At 54.0% G+C, this 17400-nt stretch overlaps 9 protein-coding genes across 9 annotated transcripts; 3 read left to right on the top strand and 6 right to left on the bottom strand.

The window, feature by feature from the left end:
* Positions 1–417: 417 nt before the first annotated feature.
* Positions 418–1904, bottom strand: CCOS01_16555 (uncharacterized protein; the record flags this gene model as incomplete). The annotated part of the gene is made up of 2 exons (XM_060464691.1): positions 418–1726; positions 1813–1904. 2 exons carry the CDS (start codon positions 1902–1904, stop codon positions 418–420), a joined length of 1401 nt encoding a protein of 466 aa, XP_060304827.1.
* Positions 1905–3329: 1425 nt separating this feature from the next.
* CCOS01_16556 (uncharacterized protein) lies at positions 3330–5456 on the top strand (the record flags this gene model as incomplete). The annotated part of the gene is made up of 4 exons (XM_060464692.1): positions 3330–3579; positions 3632–3668; positions 3724–4005; positions 4052–5456. 4 exons carry the CDS (start codon positions 3330–3332, stop codon positions 5454–5456), a joined length of 1974 nt encoding a protein of 657 aa, XP_060304828.1.
* Positions 5457–5483: 27 nt separating this feature from the next.
* Positions 5484–5783, top strand: CCOS01_16557 (uncharacterized protein; the record flags this gene model as incomplete). The annotated part of the gene is made up of 1 exon (XM_060464693.1): positions 5484–5783. The coding sequence occupies one exon, from the start codon at positions 5484–5486 to the stop codon at positions 5781–5783; it is 300 nt and encodes a 99-aa protein (XP_060304829.1).
* Positions 5784–6222: 439 nt separating this feature from the next.
* On the bottom strand, positions 6223–8085 carry CCOS01_16558 (rab protein geranylgeranyltransferase component A; the record flags this gene model as incomplete). Its single annotated transcript, XM_060464694.1, has 3 exons — positions 6223–6563; positions 6768–7891; positions 8012–8085. The coding sequence occupies 3 exons, from the start codon at positions 8083–8085 to the stop codon at positions 6223–6225; spliced, it is 1539 nt and encodes a 512-aa protein (XP_060304830.1).
* A 735-nt stretch (positions 8086–8820) lies between these two features.
* CCOS01_16559 (uncharacterized protein) lies at positions 8821–9418 on the bottom strand (the record flags this gene model as incomplete). Its single annotated transcript, XM_060464695.1, has 2 exons — positions 8821–9029; positions 9109–9418. The coding sequence occupies 2 exons, from the start codon at positions 9416–9418 to the stop codon at positions 8821–8823; spliced, it is 519 nt and encodes a 172-aa protein (XP_060304831.1).
* A 376-nt stretch (positions 9419–9794) lies between these two features.
* On the bottom strand, positions 9795–10832 carry CCOS01_16560 (exosome complex exonuclease RRP43; the record flags this gene model as incomplete). The annotated part of the gene is made up of 1 exon (XM_060464696.1): positions 9795–10832. One exon carries the CDS (start codon positions 10830–10832, stop codon positions 9795–9797), a length of 1038 nt encoding a protein of 345 aa, XP_060304832.1.
* A 488-nt stretch (positions 10833–11320) lies between these two features.
* On the bottom strand, positions 11321–12445 carry CCOS01_16561 (uncharacterized protein; the record flags this gene model as incomplete). The annotated part of the gene is made up of 2 exons (XM_060464697.1): positions 11321–12128; positions 12198–12445. 2 exons carry the CDS (start codon positions 12443–12445, stop codon positions 11321–11323), a joined length of 1056 nt encoding a protein of 351 aa, XP_060304833.1.
* A 1587-nt stretch (positions 12446–14032) lies between these two features.
* On the bottom strand, positions 14033–14637 carry CCOS01_16562 (proline rich protein 5MeD; the record flags this gene model as incomplete). Its single annotated transcript, XM_060464698.1, has 2 exons — positions 14033–14545; positions 14572–14637. 2 exons carry the CDS (start codon positions 14635–14637, stop codon positions 14033–14035), a joined length of 579 nt encoding a protein of 192 aa, XP_060304834.1.
* On the top strand, positions 14514–17384 carry CCOS01_16563 (uncharacterized protein; the record flags this gene model as incomplete). Its single annotated transcript, XM_060464699.1, has 4 exons — positions 14514–14540; positions 14835–16781; positions 16848–16970; positions 17031–17384. 4 exons carry the CDS (start codon positions 14514–14516, stop codon positions 17382–17384), a joined length of 2451 nt encoding a protein of 816 aa, XP_060304835.1.
* Positions 17385–17400: the final 16 nt, after the last annotated feature.

The raw sequence follows: 17400 nt of genomic DNA on the forward strand, positions 1-17400 counted from the left end.
ACATACACCTGACCTAAGGGATTCACTCCCCTGGCTATCCCCTTTGGTGCTTTGCATAGATACATAGTCTGTTATACATATTCTGGTTGGCAAAGTCTTCTTTCACACACTTCTAAACATGACGAGATTTGATCTGGGCATATAGTGATTCTCCGACTGAGCCTCTCAAATCTCTGTTTCGGTGCTTGGTCTCTGACCGAACCTGCTTCTGCTCGCCCAAATCTATGAACTATAAACAAAGTAGTTTTGCGCGTGGTATTCGTATAGAACATGAAACTTTTTTTAAAACCCCGCCCGTTTGCCAGCCCCTTTCCAAACCGAACGCCGTCCATCTCGCCCGTCAAGTTAAACACTCACAAGCCCCCCTTTATTGAAAATTCTCGCTCGTCTCCCAATCCATGGTTTGAATCAACTCCTTTAGTCGTCCTTGTCGGCGCTCATAATCTCGCCGCCAAAGAGCCCAAACGTAGAGTCGAGCCAGCAAATGACCTTCCAGTACAAGCTCGCGCGGTTCCAGTCAAAGTCGCCGTTGTCGGTGCGCGGCACCTCGTTGCCAATCATGGAGCCGCTGAACCACTTCAAAAACGGCACCATGTTGACCAGCCTCTGGGTGTAGCTCTGCTGCGGCAGCAGGGCCTGCTCGGCGGGGAGGAGCTTAGCCTTACGCGCGGTGGGGATGCGCCGGCAGAAGAGGCTGTCTTCGGTGGTCGTCGTGGCGGTGGTCAGCGCCGATTGTTGCTGCGAAAAGGGGTCGGCGGTCACCGTCGCGGACGAGTTTGTCGCGTTGGAGATTGTGGCCGTCTCGATTGTGTTGGAGGAGGTGAGAGATGTGGGCGGGGAGAGGTCGCTCATGGAGCGGGCGTTGGGGAGGGCAAAGGGGTTGCCGCCGGTGGGCTTGTTGGATGATGCGGTGCGGTGCTTGCTGCGCGGCGTCCGGTGTGTGCCGAAGCTGCCTGCGGGGACGGACTGTGAGCGGCCGAGATCGTCGGCGCTGGGGACGAGGGAGTCGACGTCTGGGATGGGCTCGTCGCGGGCAGGCTGGTGGCCGTGGTAGGGTTCCGCGTAGACGAGGTAGCCCAGCACGCGCTGGGGGCTGGCGTAGACGGCGGCATCGGCGGCGTCTGCGGACTCGAAGGTAACCTTGATCCAGTGTTGGCCGCCGTCGGCGCGGTTGACCTTTGCGCGCTCCTCGGGCGTGAGGCCTCTTCGCCGGGTGAAGGCAGGATCGCGGAGCTCTGACTTGTAACGGCGTTGCTCGAGGGGCGGTTCGCGGGGATAGTCCTCGCAGATCAGGCCGGCGAGCTGCTCGTAGTGGGAGATTGCGGCGTACTGTTGCGACGCGGAGCGGTAGCCGCGGAGGATGACTTCGGTCGGGACGTGACGGGTTACGCGGGGCTCAGCGGCGGCGGCGGGCGCGTCGTCGGCTGCAAGGAGGGGCGGCTGCGAGAGGCCGGAGGTCTTGCGCTGGGGTGCGGCGTTGGGACCGGAGGCGGAGGAAGGATTCGTCGCGCCGCTGCCCGATGTTGATGAGGGCGCCAGGTTGGAGTTGGAAGTTGTGGCTTGGGAGGAGATCCAGTCGCCAAATATCTTGTCGGCGGCTGCTACTGTTGGGTTTTCGCGACGGCCGGCGGGAGTTCCTGTTCTCGAGCGCGAGCGGCGTGTTGATTTTCCAAAAGATCCAGTCTCTGCTACGCCACGGCGGCGGGCGCCAGGAAGGCCTTCTTGTCTAAGGGGAGGAAAGTCTGTGTTAGCGGCATGTCATTGCGCGTGGCATTGAGCTTGCAGTCGAGCGCGGTTGGGTTTGAGACGTACTGTGGGAAAACCATGGCGTAGGGTCGTTTGATGCCGTCGTCTCCAACGTAAAGCTCCTCATCGGGAACATTGTGAAGAATAAGGGGCGCCATCGTGTCGTTGGTATTAGGAGGATGTTGCCTCGTCGAGGGTCCGGGGTAGCTGTCGCAGAAGCGGTGGTATGGGTAGCTTCGACGTGCTTCGAGGCAGGCAAACACGATCAATCGCACTCTAACTCGGACGCAGGGAGGTAAAGAAGACTGGGAAAAGGAGTGTGTGGTGGCCGCCGAGGTGCTGTTGTGCCTTTGGCTCTGGGAGGACAAAGAAAGCGCCTTACTGTGGTCGACTTCACATGGCCCGTGGTGATGATTTTCTAATGCGAAAAGGCACCCAGGCCTGACCCAGCAACGACTCAGCGGAATATTAGCCTGCCGACTTCCGGGCGTACTGGAACCCAGGCGCTTCCGGGTTTGCAGGGGTCCCAAGATCTGTGCACACCGTCCGGTGCTTATGTCATCTGTTCCCTGATCGTAACCTCAAGTCTCAACCACAAGAATCTATCATTCGCGATCCCGCAAAGTACTTTGCTCATAAAGCGACGTTTGACTATTTCTATTGGGCTAACTTACTGCCGACTGTTATCTATGTTTATAAGTCCATTAATAACAACCAGACGCGTATCGAAGTTTGGGTTTGATATGAAAACATTCTTAGTTGAGGCTTCAACTTCCAAAACCAAGCTTCCTTCTATTGTGGTCCTCCTCTATCGCAATTTCAAACTCTCTGTTAATTGGAGCTTCCTCTTGTCAATTCAAGATACCCTGATCAGAAAGCCTGACTTCTAGTCCGAGTACCTCTGGCGAAACCATCTCAAAAGTTCCAAGTGCACACATCTTTCCTCAATTTCTGATATTTCTCTTCCTCAAACCTTGGTTGAGTAGAATTACCACGCTACTAATACCTTAGTCTAATTCAGTTTGGGGTTATTTGTTCCCCGAGATGCCCAAAGCCGTAAACGCTAGCCAAGTCCAAATTGTGTTGCAAAATGTACTAGCTGTGACGTTGAGATAATGCCTGGGGATGGTATCTTTGTAAGGTAGGTAGCTTCTAACGTAACAAAACGGATGATGACGGCTACCAAGACTAGAATATGTATCAATTATGCCACCAAAACAATACAAGCTCAACAATCATCTCCATCGTTCGACAAGGTCCTGGTAAGAATTGGGTACTATCAGTCAGCTACTCCCTTGACTTTCTGCCGAGCCTGTAAGGTAGAACTTCCAGCATGATATCATGCTAAGGTACCTTCCATTGAGAATGGTGCTTGGTAGGTACCTTACATAGTGGTGTAAGTGCCTACCTTAAGAAGTAGCAGTTGTGAGCCATCAGAACAGTTCAAAATGCGCGTACCCGTACCTGTCTTCATCTGAGGTAGGTGCTCACGAGACAAGGCAGGTGCCCATTGGACAACGTGCCTTCTGCAACTTGGAAGACTCTCGACATGGCAGGAGCACTTGGGGAACCGCGAGGCAACAATGCTCGAATACGGAAGGCACCTTTCAGCCTACCTCATCCGTCGACGCGCCACGACGCGACTGCTTATCCTCCCTCTATGTCGTCCCTTCTCCTTTCTTCCACACTCACCCCGTCACTTCCGCACCAACACCACAAAGACCACGCTCAACCTCCTACTTTCTGCCAAGTCTAATTGTCTCGAAGCTTCAACTCCCGCCACGACGGCGTTGATCTCTTGTGTAGAAACCATCATGTTCTACAGCCACGAGAGTTGGTCATTCCAGTCGAACACCGGATCCCACCTGTCACTAACACCGAGCAGTCCTCACCAGCCACCAATTCGGTGTTGCGACCATCTGGTGAGCAAGATCCTGTCCGTATGAAATAATATTTCTACTTACCCCTTATCTACAGGGTCATTGCGACTATTGGTCCTCGTGGCGCTGGCACTCACAAAAAGGTGTCCCGTCGGGCTATCGAAGATGTCGATATTCGGAAGGCTTGCGAGAAGATCATTCAACCGGGAGCTCCCATCTCACTCCGTCTACAAAGCAATCTCCTCTATGGGGTCTCCCGTGTTTACTCATCCCAGTGTAAATATATGCTCACCGATACAGAGAAGGTTCAAACGACGATGAGAACCTTTCTTAGACTCATTGCCAACAACAAGACTGATCCCAAGGCCGGAAGAGCAAGGTATGTCCACCGACAATCCTCTCGACACATTTGCTAATTTTGCCAGGCGCGAGCAAATTACCTTGAGCGACGACCCGGGCTTCGTTCCTTCGAGTGTTATGCCCTACTTCACCATTGACGACGACGGTAGTCCCTGCTTCGTTTCTGGCAGTCAGCCATCTTCAGGCTCCAGAAACAAGTCGCAGTCACAACTCAGTCCGTTCCCCGATCCCATCGACTTCCTTGACGACAGTGGCCACGGAAATTCCCCGTTCTATCTCGACTTTTCCCAGTCGCCAGATATCCCAGATTTCCGCTTGCCTTCTCCCTTCGTGCGCTCTGCACAGAAGACGCTCCTTCCTCGATCTCGGGACGATATGGAACTCGACATGAATGCAGACCCTTTCGGAACTCTGGACGACTTCGACAACTTTGGTGGCGTGGAGCTAGCAATTGACGAAAACGGGGCAGTCATCCTGGACGAAGACGAGCTTGAGTTACCTGAGCTTCCAGGGATCGACATGGACGAGGCCGACATTCTAATTCAGCATGATCAGGTCGCGGACGATCATCAAGTTGCTGGCGATGTCCTTGCTGTCGACGCGCAACATGCCGTGCCCTTGGTTGGAAGCGACCCTCTTCCGCTTTTGAGAGATGAGCCATTGGTCCCTGAGGCCTCCTGGAAGGTTCAGAGCGACCAAGCAGTTGCCCCTGCCAACAAGCGTCGCCGCATTCTAATGCTAGATAACGGCACACAGCTCTCCCGTTCAACTCTCAAATCCTGGCAGGAAGGCTACCTCGATAACACAGAAAGAGCGATCAAAAGGCGCAGGGGCAACGCAAACCAAGCCAAAGAGAATGCCTACTTCTTTCTTTTTGGAAAGGGTATTGGAGGCGTGGGTACCTATGGGGTTGACTTCCCCTTAGCTGAGCTGTTCGCGGGCAATGGCCTGCGTGACATCATTTACGGCCCGCCCACAGAAGAGGAACGCGAGGCTCAGACACCTTCCCCCAAAGGCCGTCGGAGACGAGCAGGCGAAGCATTTGGAGAGGACAGCAATGAAGATGCGGACCGAAACGTTCGACCCAGGCTCAATGAGACACCGCAGCAAGGCCGCCTTATGGACGATGACACTGGCTTCGACATGGCCTTCGGGGACGATTCGATGCCCGAGATGGGCATGGAGGCTGGCCAGCCCATGCGCGACAATCATTCATCGTCCTTGATGCCTTGGGCCCAAACCCCTTCGGTAGGCAGGGGCTCTTCCGTTGCCAGCCACAGCGCCCAGAGGCATGAAAACACTAGCCGCCAGAAGTCTGCCAGTATCCGCGGAAGCAGCATGCCACCTTTCGAGCCCCTACATGATGCGCAGCACACGGACAACTTCGACGCCTTTCCCTTCGACATGCCGGCGTCACAGGACTTGGCTCCTGAAGGTCTTGATCCAGCTGAGATCCTTATCACTGCCTAGCAGGAAGGTGAGAACGACTCTCAATGGATGCGATCGATGCTCGACACCGCAAGTGGAGAGTTCCTGCAATGGACAAAGGAAGAAGCCAAGAAGACGGGCCAAATCAAGGAGGGAGATGCGAAGAAATATCGTCGATGGGTTGATTTTGATAATCTCATCGAGCCCACGAAGCAGAACCACGTCGTCGCGGCCCAGGCGTTCTATCATGTTCTCGCTCTGGCGACCAAGGACGCCATTACAGTCGAGCAGCATGTTGCGGATCTGCAGCCCTTCGGGCCTATTCGAATTGGAGTTGACATGACGGCGCACATCAACAGCGAGGATTGACAACTGAATAGCGTATTCAACGATCGATTCTACGACACGATATAACGACACGGGGTGCCTAATGCTGCAAATTGCCTGAAAGAATCGGGGAGAGTTTGTTTGCTTGAAAAGTTTCGTTCGGGGAGGGAGGTTCGTTTGACATTTTCTGCGTCTTTGATTTTCAGCTCTACATTGCGACACATTTGGTTTTCCGGATTAGGATGAGGGGGGTTCTTCTCGAAGTGAGAAGGCGAATCCAGTCATCTAAGGACTAAGGTATCGATCGGTCTGGTGGAGAATCTGGGAACTTGGAATTGCCATCTCGAGGAATTGGGATCACATACGGGCAGAAGACTTGCTAAACATCGAACACACATTAGCTACATTCACCAGAAGAAGTTCTTGATTTTGAAGATGTCATTGAGGTTCATTATTACGTGCACTCATTGGAAAAGCTAGACTATTCGTAGACATCCTCCTCATCGCCAACTCCTTCCCGATCCTCGAACTTCATGTAGATAATGTCGGGATCCTCGGCCGCCGGACCCATGACTTTCGTCCAGGCATCCTTGACCGGCTCCAGAGCCGTGTCGCTGAAGGCAAGATCGAGCGGCAGGCTGGGAAGGACGTCTGATGCATCTGCGGAACTTGACGCAGCCGCGTGTGCCTGTTGGTATGCGACCTTGTAGATCGCCTGTGGCTTGTGTTCGCCATCGCCGAGGGCAGAAAGCAACGAAGCCAAAGCCTTTTCCAAGGCTTCGGCTGAGGTTGGTGTCGTTGGAGTGACAAAGTAGAGAACGCCTAAACAGTGACCCTGTTAGTCGTGTGACAAAACAATTCGAGGTAGTTGCAGGTCAAAGTGTGATGGAAATGTGTACAATCAGTTCCACAGAAGTTTACGTCAAAGCAAAAGCTCAGGCAATGTAGATAAGTTTTTTTCTGAAATCATCATGTGTACGATGGAGGGCTTAAAATAGGGAGAAATAGGGGGATGTTTGAACTTACTCTGTCCGGTTGGACACTCCCCAGTCTCGCTCGAATGAGCAAAGACGTAAATGGGGAATGCTGATGCAACATTGGCGATGGAGTTGGCCGGGAATGCAATGACTGCTACAGCTGGTGTAGGCGATCCTTCGCCAACAGCCTCGAACAAAGACGAGAGCGGCGAGTTGACGACTGCAGTCAACCTGCTCACACGCTGGCCGCCGGAGGTAATCCCCTCAGCGCCGCGAACGAACGTCCGGGATTTCACCGTGACGTCGCTGGTTAAGTCGACCTCGAAGCGAGCGCAATCTTCCTGGGCTTCGTCGAGCTGGCGCGTAGCTTTCGTGCCCGTGCCTAGCATGTAGACTGCGCCGCCGACGGCGCAAGCGCGGCAACCGACTTGCGCGATCTCAGAGAGACCGCCCCATTTGGGGTACACAGCAGCGAAGCCTGGCCCGAAGGCGCCCATGGAGGAGAGGTGCCTGTGGATAGCGGCCAAGCCGTCCGTGGTTGTGACCTTGCCGTCCAGACTCAAGGTAAGCGTGACGACGTAGGTCTGCAGAGCGGTGTCCAGCTTGAAGTCCGACGACAGGAACTCCGACAGAGGCTTGTCGGCATGTGGAGCCCATATACCCTTGTTGTCTTCCGAGTTGTAGTCGAAGACGAACTTGAGGAACTTCATCAGCGACCGCTTCGCCCTTCCGGGGATAGCAGTTGTGGAGAAGACGGCTTCGCGGGTTGAGGGGATCGGCACAAGGCTCGGTTTTCCGGCTTCGATCCCGCTACCGGTAGCTGGTGGGGTGTAGATGAAGAAGGACCCAACGGCGAGAAACTCGATCTGTCGGAACGCGCGCGACGATACGAGTTGCTTCACCAGCTCTGAGCGGGTGTGTATGATCTGCGGCGCGAGAGCGAGAGAGTAGGCTCTCGGGAAAGAGAGTGAAGGTCCGGAACCCGTTGCTACCTCGGGCTTGCTCACCGTCACTGACGAGAAGACGCGCGGTGATCCGGCGACATCGTCGGCGGGAGCAGCGTTCGCAGTCGCCCACTCTTCTATCTCTTGCAAACTGAAGGCGGCTTCGGGGCCGCCATAGTACTCGTTGGGATCGAGGTGCAGAATTTGCTTTCCTGACCGCGAGAGGGCTCTTCACGGCCAGACGAGACTGCGTCAGTCAGATCGAGGCTTTTTCAAGAAACAACGATGCCGAAAGACGACGACGAGTTGGGCTGGGAAAAGAAAAAGAGAGGCCAGGAAGAGAGCTTACAAGGCTAGCAGCGACTGCTGCAGGCCAGTGCCGTGGAGTATGACATCCCACGTCTGCTCGGCCAGCGATTCCATGGTGTTGGAAAGTGTGAGGTCGAAAGAAGAGCAAGGAGGGAAAATTTGCGTGGAAGTCGAGAGCTGAGGTTGGAACCAGGAAGATTGACGATGGGGCTCCATGGTGGGGAACTCTGGAAAACGGAGGCTGAAGTGTGTGAAAGCCACAGCGGGCACTGTATTTCGGCACTGTAGCTGGCTCGCCTAAATTTTCATCGCGAGGAAAGCGCGACTTTCTCTGGTTTCTTCCTTCCTTCATCATCCGCTCGGTAACCAAGCCGCGAGTCAACATTCAGTTAATTCGCGGCTCATGAGGGCCTTTCATTAGGCTTCCTCGGCGCCGGGCGGTAGAAGGAATTTCCCTAGTATCTACTGCCTTGGAATAAAGTCTGAAAAGGTGGCTCGAATTGTGGAATACATATCTTCACCGCGGCACGCTCATTGTGTGTTCCGTGTTTCGCAGACTTTGGCTCGATCCTTGTGGGAGATGACGAAGCTCTGTTTTCTTTGCTAAGTTGATTCTATGAACCGAAACAAGTAAACCAGACTACTGTCAATCCCTAATGATTGTTTCCTGTCTGCTAGTGAAAACCCGTTTTGACCTATTTTGATGCCTCGTAACAATTCCTGGCGCACTCTGCGACACCTTATTCAGGTACCGACGACTCTGTAAAATCAAGCAGACCTATACCCCCAAATTGTAATGCCCTTGTGGTATCATAATCATGTCTCGTTATCGTGTTGTCGGTGAACCCTTTAGTTGTCAGAAGAGTCCTCGCTGGTGTCGACATCAGGGACCAAGGCGACATGCTTGGCCTTGACGCAACCCTTGCTGGCGCCACGCTGGCTGTTGCAGCAGTCGACGATGCACATGGCCTCCTTGTTGGAAGTGAACTCCTCGCCGGCCTTGTCAAGATCCGCGAACCAGACCTCGTGTTCATTCTCGCACTCGAGAAGCCACTTGCCTGTTGCGTCGAACGCAGTTCGTAAGCATACTTTCACTCCACATTGAACAGGGAACGTCTCGGATGGATCGCAACTTACCATAGTGAGACAGGCAAGACTCGTTGGTGTTCTCCTTCTCGACGAAGGGCAGCTCGCACAGCTCGCACATCTTGATGTTGCGCTTCACAGTCTTGGGGAGCGGCTGGGCCCAGCTCTTGTTGGACAAGGAGGCGCGGGTAGACAGGCGACGCTTGGCGGCGGCGGCGGCCTCCGACTGCTTCTTGTCGTCGAGGTAGTCGAGGACGCTCTTGACGTGGTAGTGGGTGTCGGTGAAGCTGCAGACAGCCTTGAGGATCTGGACGAGTTCCTCCTTCGAGGCCTCCTGGATTCGAGAATGAAGATTGGCCATTGCTGGATGATGATGCTTGGTGTGTCTGAAGCAAAATTTCCAGAAAGTGGTGATGATTATTTTCCCCCCTCAAGTGATGCTGATTTTTTAAGGTGATGTGAAGAGAGAGGCTTAGCAGCTTCAGAAGATCGTGTCAGAGAAAAGATAATGGAAGTTGAGGGGCTCAAGTAGGTATGCGCTTTCATCTTCACCCGGACCGCACCAAAGGCGGCTGGTGGATGAAAGGCGGCGGGGTCATCAAAGCTCACGATAGGGGGGGATCGGTTGCAGTCTTTGGCCGGGTAGAGCACAACCTGAGGATACATAAGAGGAACCGGCTTCCTTTCCCCAAACGTCTTGGATTTTCATGTCTTCCTTTTGGTGGGTATCATTATCTTCATGCCATGGCCTTGTAAAACTGCTCCCATCTCCGCTCTGCAACGCCTACAAACTCCCGTATGAGCTGCGGCTGCAGTACGGTTCCTCCATGCTTTGATATCGCCAATACCTTCGTCTCTCCCTCGCTTCGGTCCACCACTGCTGTTACCTCTTCATCACATAGACTCTCCTCCAACCTGTCCGGGTCGACCAGAGTCCAGAACTTGCCGGCAGCAGGCCGATCCGTCGTCTCTTTGCCTGTGAAGACGCCAGCTGTGCAGGCGATAGGGAAGCCGTGCAACGTCAGGGGCTTGGGGCTCTCTCGGGAGCAGACGACCATCTCGCGGTCTGCGTCCCAGCGTGCGATGGGTATCGTTGTGTCGCGAAGGGCGGCCAGGATAGCAGCCCAGGCAATGTCGAAGGGGTTACCATCGAACGAGATGAAGAAGATGTCGATATACAAAACCCAGTATGCCATGACAACCCTTTCACCCTCAGATTTCTCTTCGTCCTCGTCCTCATCCATCTTGTCGTCTCCATCATCGCCCTCCATCTCGGCCTTCTCGGCAGGGCGGGTGTACCATATTCTCAGGTTCTCCGGGTCGACGAGGTTGGAGGAATGCAGCAGTGAATAAACTCTCGTGCTCAGGGTCTGTGCCAGTGTTGTGGGAGGTACGCCGGGGAGGAACTGCGGTGCGCAGCCGGTGGCGAGCTCGATGTTGGGCACGAGCAAGTCGTAGTCCTTCAGCTCCGAGCTGGGCTTGCCGTTTTCATCGTCGAGATTCGCAGCGGTGCGGAAGTTGGGGATGTCGGAGGCGAGAAGTGTTTCGGCGCGAACACCGCAGATGACAGTTGTATCACCCGTCCGCACAACGGCGCTTCCATTGGCATGGGTCAAGCTGGAAGTGTTGACATTGGGAATTCGGGCTTCGTTGGGTGCGCGGCCGTTGCTTCTGGCAGCGTTGGCGGGCGCGGGAGGCTGGAGGTTTGCGAGGAGGAAGGGATGAGGGGAGAGCTTGGCGAATGTATCGCGAGGAAGGCCCTTAGAGGTAGCCATTGTCGTAATATCTTTCGGAACAACGGGAAAGCAGAGAATCCTCTCAATTGAAGGGCAAACGATCTGGAGGATGGCCTCGGACTTGTCTGAGGTGGGATGAAGTGAGAGCTGGAAATTTTGAGTGGAGTCGGAGGTCGGCGTCAGTGGCTCCGGTGGGGTTCAACTAAGGTACCTAGGCATGTACCTAGGTAGCGCTGCCAGCGTCCAGTTCCAGGCCCTGCCCGGGCTGCAGTGAACGGATGGTCCCTTCCTGCAGCTGCATCATCGCACATCCCTCACCCCACTATACTTTTCCTTGCAGTGTTGACGACTTCAGGGCATGAAATCGATCGATTGATTGCGTTCAACCATCACAGCGGCATGTTCTGGAAACTCGTTTGTACAATGGTAATATGCTTCTATTATATACTGATTTTCATAGTCATACGCATCGTTGTCCTTGCCATGCGACTCCCAGGCAAGACCCTCCTCCGCCGACATGTCACCGATCACAGCAAAGCCAGAGCGCTTCCAGCCGTGACATTGACACCGAGACTCAGGTTGCCCAATACTGAGCTGCTCAGCCAGTTGCCAACATAACCGTTCACATCCTCGGGCTTCTCCCACATGACCCAATGCGTACCATTCACCTCGCCTCTTGACAAGCTGTCGAAGTACGTCTCCATACCGGTCGACAAGATGGGAGGCAGCGCCGAGTCGAGCGAACCGCCGATGTACAGCGCAGGTTGCGAGTACTTGGCCGTGTACGCCGTAGCGTTGCTAGGGATGAGCGCAAGCTCGTCCTGCCAGTTGAGCTCGCCGGTACGGTACCAGTTGAGCGTCCTGTTAAAGGGATCACTACCGGCGTAGTTCTCCACGTAGTAGTCGAGCTCCTCCTCGCTCAACAGCGGCGTGTCCGTCGTTACGCCGTCGAGAAGGTCAAAGTCGAACCCGGCGCCGCTGGAGTTGAAGGCTGATGCACCGCTGGGCAGCTTGACGCCGTAGATTGTGTTGAGGATCTGGCGGACGCGGGTGGCGTTTTGGACGTCGCCGAGGCCAATGTAGTCCTGGACGGCGTCGGTGCGGAACTGCAGCTGGTAATGCAGCGTGGGTAGCGCGGTGGCCTGGTCGACGTAGGCCAGACGGGGCGGTGCAAAGGGGGTGCTGATGACGAAGAAGGCCGAGATCAGCTCCGGGTGCCAGAGGGCTGCGCGGTAGACGACCGCTCCGCCCCAGTCGTGGCCGCCCAGGATGATGCGCGAGAGGCCGAGGTGGCTGGCGAGAGCAGCAATGTCATCTGAGGCGCGCTTGAATGTGCTGGTTGGGTCGGTTAGTCTTCGCCAAGCTTTCCTCGTTGAGGTGAGGTACTGGGTGTAAGAGACTTACTAGTAGTTGACGTCGGCGGGAGCATCAGTGCCTCCGTAACCCATCATGTCAGGAGCAATGACCCGGAGGCCCTTGGACAGGAGGTAAGGAATCTGGTTGCGCCATCCCAGGGACATATCGGGCCACCCGTGGATGAGGAAGATTGTCCCTACCACCTTGCCCGCAGGCTCGGCGTGGATGTAGTTGTACTCGACGCCATTGATAGTGGCAGTCTGGAACTCGAACCCAAACTTGGTGACAGCGCTCATCTTGACTCCAGAATCAGCAAAAAGAACGAATGTCGAAAACGAATGTGAATGCTCTCAGCGACGGCACTGAAGAGACGAAATGGAAACCGAAAAAACCAGCGAGGAGCCCCCGCCGACTATGTAGTTCTTCATTCTCTCGTCCCGAGCCTCGGCTTGCGGCAGTGTAACGGTCAATCCGCGGTGGAGACCCCATGTAAGTCTCCTCCGGGTCCTACCCAATTTGAACGGCGAACCCCCTTTTTTCCTCCTCTTTTGGCATCTTGGCGATTTTCGCAGTGGAGAGGGCGTAGGCAAACAATGCTATATATGGCGTGACATCCGGTGACCCCGGTGTGATATAATTTTTTGTTGGTATGACTGACTCTTACCCAATGGGCCAGAATACTGAGGATGGGGGAGGGCAGAGAAAAAATCAAGTTGTTGTGCGGAACCAGCGACGTCAGAGTTCGTAGCGACCGTGGATGTTTAGCCAAGCCTGATTTACAGCGTAAAGCGTCATTTTTCACAGGTTTTAGTTGGCTTGGGGATGCATTTTAAGCAATTTAAGGCGGGCTGGGATCCCTTGCGATCCCTGTGATGAGTAACTACTGATAGAATACGATTATCTAGTGCCAAATCGGTGCCAAAATTAGCATGGGTCTTGACTCGGTGGAACTTTGGGAAACTTCAAGGCCACCGCAACCAGGTTGAAGCTTAATAACTGACGTTGGTCTGTGATATGACCCTAAAGTCTATATCAGCCATGCGGGATGGCGAATCTGGGGATTAATTACTTGCAGCTTGTACGCAGCCCTTTGCACTGATCACTGTGGCTCGCGACAACGCAGGTTGCTTGCCCATCCTACAGCCGTAAACCTTGGAGCTAGACCTTCTTTATGAAAGCCCTCCCTTGGACGTCCATTTTTGAGAGCCCATGTTAAAGGGCTAACTCGTCGACTCGTTACTCTGAACAACCAGTATTTTGAGTCAAAAAGTATATGCCGGGGTTGCGGCTAGCCACACCAATTTGGGCCCTCACATTACATGTAGTCATTTTACCTCATCACAGGAACCGTCCGTCCTGAGATACCCTTTCGTGCGTATACAAATAAGTATATGTGCAAGGAGATGACGCCTGGCAGTGAATGATCCCTATTTGCCTCCTGCTAGCACCGGCCTAGGGCCTCTAAGTGAAACAGCTTAGTCTTCGCCACGGCTGGGAAACGTCGATGCCATTTTGGCTTCTGGGAGCCAGCTAGCTCAATTCGGCACGTTGTGTGACTACAGGTGGCTTGGTTGCTTCAGCTTTTTCTGCCGGCAACAAGGTCTCATTTATACCATTGGATGCGCTGCGGCAACGGAGCCTTCAAGATAGCACAAATCGACTCTTAGGAGCTGGTAGTCTTGAGCAGTCTGATCTGAGACAGTTCGTTCAACAGATTTAACATTATTTATTAACTCGGTATTTTGATTCGTCTTTAAGAATTACCATTTTTTACTAACCCCGGAGAAACAAATAAACGCTGACACAATTTTAGCTTAAGTATTTCAGAAGGCATCTCAAAAATAAAGAAGGAATAAACGACCCAGGGACACATCAGGCCACGCTTAGCCACTAACAACAATGGCACCGGAATCCAGACATCTGGCACCATCGTTTCGACTGCTGACTGGTGCATCCTTCAACCTCAGAGGGTTTGAAGAGCCATCAACAGCAATACGCCAAATCTGCCCACTGCCGTTTTCCACCGCAAAAAGGTAGCCATCTGTGGTTGCGTAGCTCGCACCCCAGAAAGGCACCGTAGTCCCAGTTGCTCCTGTGAGGTTGCCCAAGTTGCGAACCACTGTGAATGCGTGGGTAGTCCGGCTCCAGCGCAACAAGTAAGCAACTTGATTGCTCACGCCGACGGACCATAGATCTCCGCCTCCGACGCCAGGAACGACAGTCCAGTCACCGATTGTGTAACCGCCGGTACCTGTGAGCTTGCCACTAGTGACGAGACCTCCGTAATTTGTGGTGCCAGGAGCGAAGTTGTACTGATAGAAGTCGGCACCACCAGTAGAGATCCAATACTGGCCGTTCTCGTCGATGTCGCCCGAGTTGAACAGGCCGGTTGTGAGCTTGCTGACCGTAGTGACATACGTACCCGTGCCGTTGGCCAGGATGCGAATGATCTTGAAGTCGGTGGCGGCCTCGTTCTGGGAAATACCATAGAGGTAGTCCTCTCTTGCGTTATAGCCCAAGGCGTTAATGTTGCGCGTTGAGTCTCCACCTATGTTGTCGGCGATTTGGGTTCGCTCTCCAGTAGCCAAGTTCAGTGAAAACAAGGTCAGGGACTGAATCAGAAAGCCGGTAGTAGGACATGAGAATGCGGGGCCTTGTGTGGCTGAGGCGACAACTCTGGAAGAGGTCGAGGAAGTGCTCGTGCTACTGCTGCTCGAGCTGGAAGAGCTGCTTGTTGAAGTGGTTGTGCGGGATGAAGATGAAGTCGAGCTTGAGCTTGAACTTGAGCTGAAAGTCGAGCTTGAAGACGATGTCGACGTCGTACTAGTCCGTGAGGAGGAGGATGAGCTCAGCACAGTGGACGATGAAGTCGAGCCAAGTGTGCTTGTCGTGGTTGCCGATGTGGATGTGCTGCTTGGGCTCGAGCTAGTTGACGCCAGCGTGTTTGCCTGGACACTGACGCTGCTGGACGTAGGTGAAGTCGTCGAAGAAGACGACGATCTTGTCAAGGTCGAGAACGTGGAGGCGCTCGACGAACCCAGCAATGTGTTGAGCGCAGCGCTGGCGGAGGAGCTTGAAGAGGAGCTCGAGGAAGAGCTTATAGACGATGTAGAAGATGACGAGGTTACGGTTGTGCTCGAGGAAGAGCTACCAGAGCTCGAAGGGAGTGAAGACGACGTTGATATCCTCGTGGTTGATGTTGATGAACTTGTAGTTGACGCCAAGCTCGCGGCGTTGACAGTGACACTCGAGGATGAGGTGCTTGAAGGGATGCTGCTCGAGCTATTACTACTACTCGTGGAAGAACTGCTACTCGTCACGCTATTGCTGCTGCTGCCTGTACTACTTGTTGTGGGAACCAGAGCCGCGGGGTTGATTGTGACACTTGTAGATGAATACGCAGAGGTACGGGATATACTGCTGGTAGTGAAAATACTGGCAGTAGAGCTGGTGGCAGAACTGCTAGTAGTGGCACTGCTGGATGTGGAAAGCAGGCTTGCTTGGTTCGCCGTGGGTGAAGCAGTAGAGCTACTCGGAGAACCACTCGAAGAGCTGCTTGAAGTGCTACTCAGAGATGTCGTGCTGAATATCGAGCTTCTGGTCGTCGAGGTGCTTGTCGAGGTGCTCGTTATGGAGCTTATTGTAGATAACAGGGTGGCTGCGTTGACCGTCACACTCGAAGAAGTGGGAGACGAGCTGAGAGCAGAGCCACTAGATGATGGGGTGGTAGTAGTGCCACTGCTAGTGGATACCGAGATCGAAGAGCTGGCAGAGGTGGGAGATGTTGAGCTGGTGGATGAGCTACTGCTTGTAGACGCACTGCTAGTAGTGGACACCAATGAGGCCGCTTCAACTGTCGGGCTTGAAGAAGACGAAGTGCCTGTTGATAAGCTGCTCGAGAACCTGCTCGTATCCGTAGAAGGGATGTTGCTGTTAGGAGCTGAGCTTAAGAAGCTTGGTGTGGCACTTGACGACGAGCTGATGACGGAAACACTGCTCGTCAGAGTCCCAATAGTGGAGGTGGATATCAAAGTAGCCGCGTTAAATGTCGGACTCGATAAAGTAGACGAGGACAATGTAGTTCCTACAGAAGAGCTACTCGTTGCACTTGGTGAGGAGCTTGTTGTTGCCCTGGAAGATGAAGATGAGACTGTTGAAAGACTGCTCGTAGAAGCGCTGCTGGTCGTTGACAGGAGCGTGGCTGCATTGACTGTTGGGCTGGATGAAGAAGACAAAGAAGGAGAAGAAGACGTGCCAGGGAGACTACTAGTCGTAATTGTAGTACTGCTAGTAGGGTTAACTGTAGATGAGCTTGCCGACGAGCTGGAAGAGGGTGAAGAGCTGACTGCGGAGCTGCTCGAAGGTGCCGCTGTTGAACTGGTGCTCGGTGACAGTAACGTAGCTGGATTGACTGTTGCGCTGATGGAGGAAGTAGTACTGGGGACCGTACTACTGAAAGTGGAGCCCACATTGGACGTTGAACTCGAGGACAACGACGGGCTGTTAGCCGAGGTGCTTGAAGGTGACCCTGCTGCGCTGCTTGTCGCCGGGAGCAGTGTGGCGGCGTTGGCAGTTGGACTATCAGATGCAAAGCTGCTGAGCGAGCTACTACTCGACGCAGTACCGCTGGAAGTGAAGGTTGAGCTGACTGCAGAGCTAGAAGATGGAGAAGAACTGCTACTATAACTGCTCGAAGAGGGCCCTGTTGTACTACTGCTTGTGGGAAGCAGCGTGGCGGCGTTCGTCGTTTGGCTGGCTGACGATGATGTGCTTAAGGTGATTGACGAGGAGCTACTGGGCGGCGTTGAAATACTGCTGGACGTAGATGCAGATGAAGCAGGACTAGAAGAGATGCCCACTGATGACGAAGTGCTTTGAGAGCTGCTCGTCGAAGCGCTAGAAGCCGTAGGTACCAATGTGGCAGGGTCGACAGACACACTGGAAGAAGTAGAGCCAGTAGATGATGGGATGGGTGACGATAAGTCAGTTGACGAGAAGCTGCCGAAAAGGCCGCTTGAAGACGACGTCGGTTGGGAAACAGGGCTACTGATCGACGATGTGGAAGAAGCCAATATCGAGCTAGAGGAACTTGAGCTCTGGCCCGCTGAGGTGCTGCTTGATGTCGAAAGCAACGTAGCAGCATTCGAGGTCGGGGTTGTGGAGGAAGAATCGCTTAACAAGAGGCTGGATGCAATCTGCGTCGATGATATGTTCGCGGTCGCCGATAAGCCCTGACTTGTGCTGAAGAGAC

Source organism: Colletotrichum costaricense, assembly GCF_030867565.1.
Source record: "Colletotrichum costaricense strain IMI 309622 chromosome Unknown Scaffold_31.1, whole genome shotgun sequence".
Lineage (NCBI taxonomy): Eukaryota > Fungi > Ascomycota > Sordariomycetes > Glomerellales > Glomerellaceae > Colletotrichum > Colletotrichum costaricense.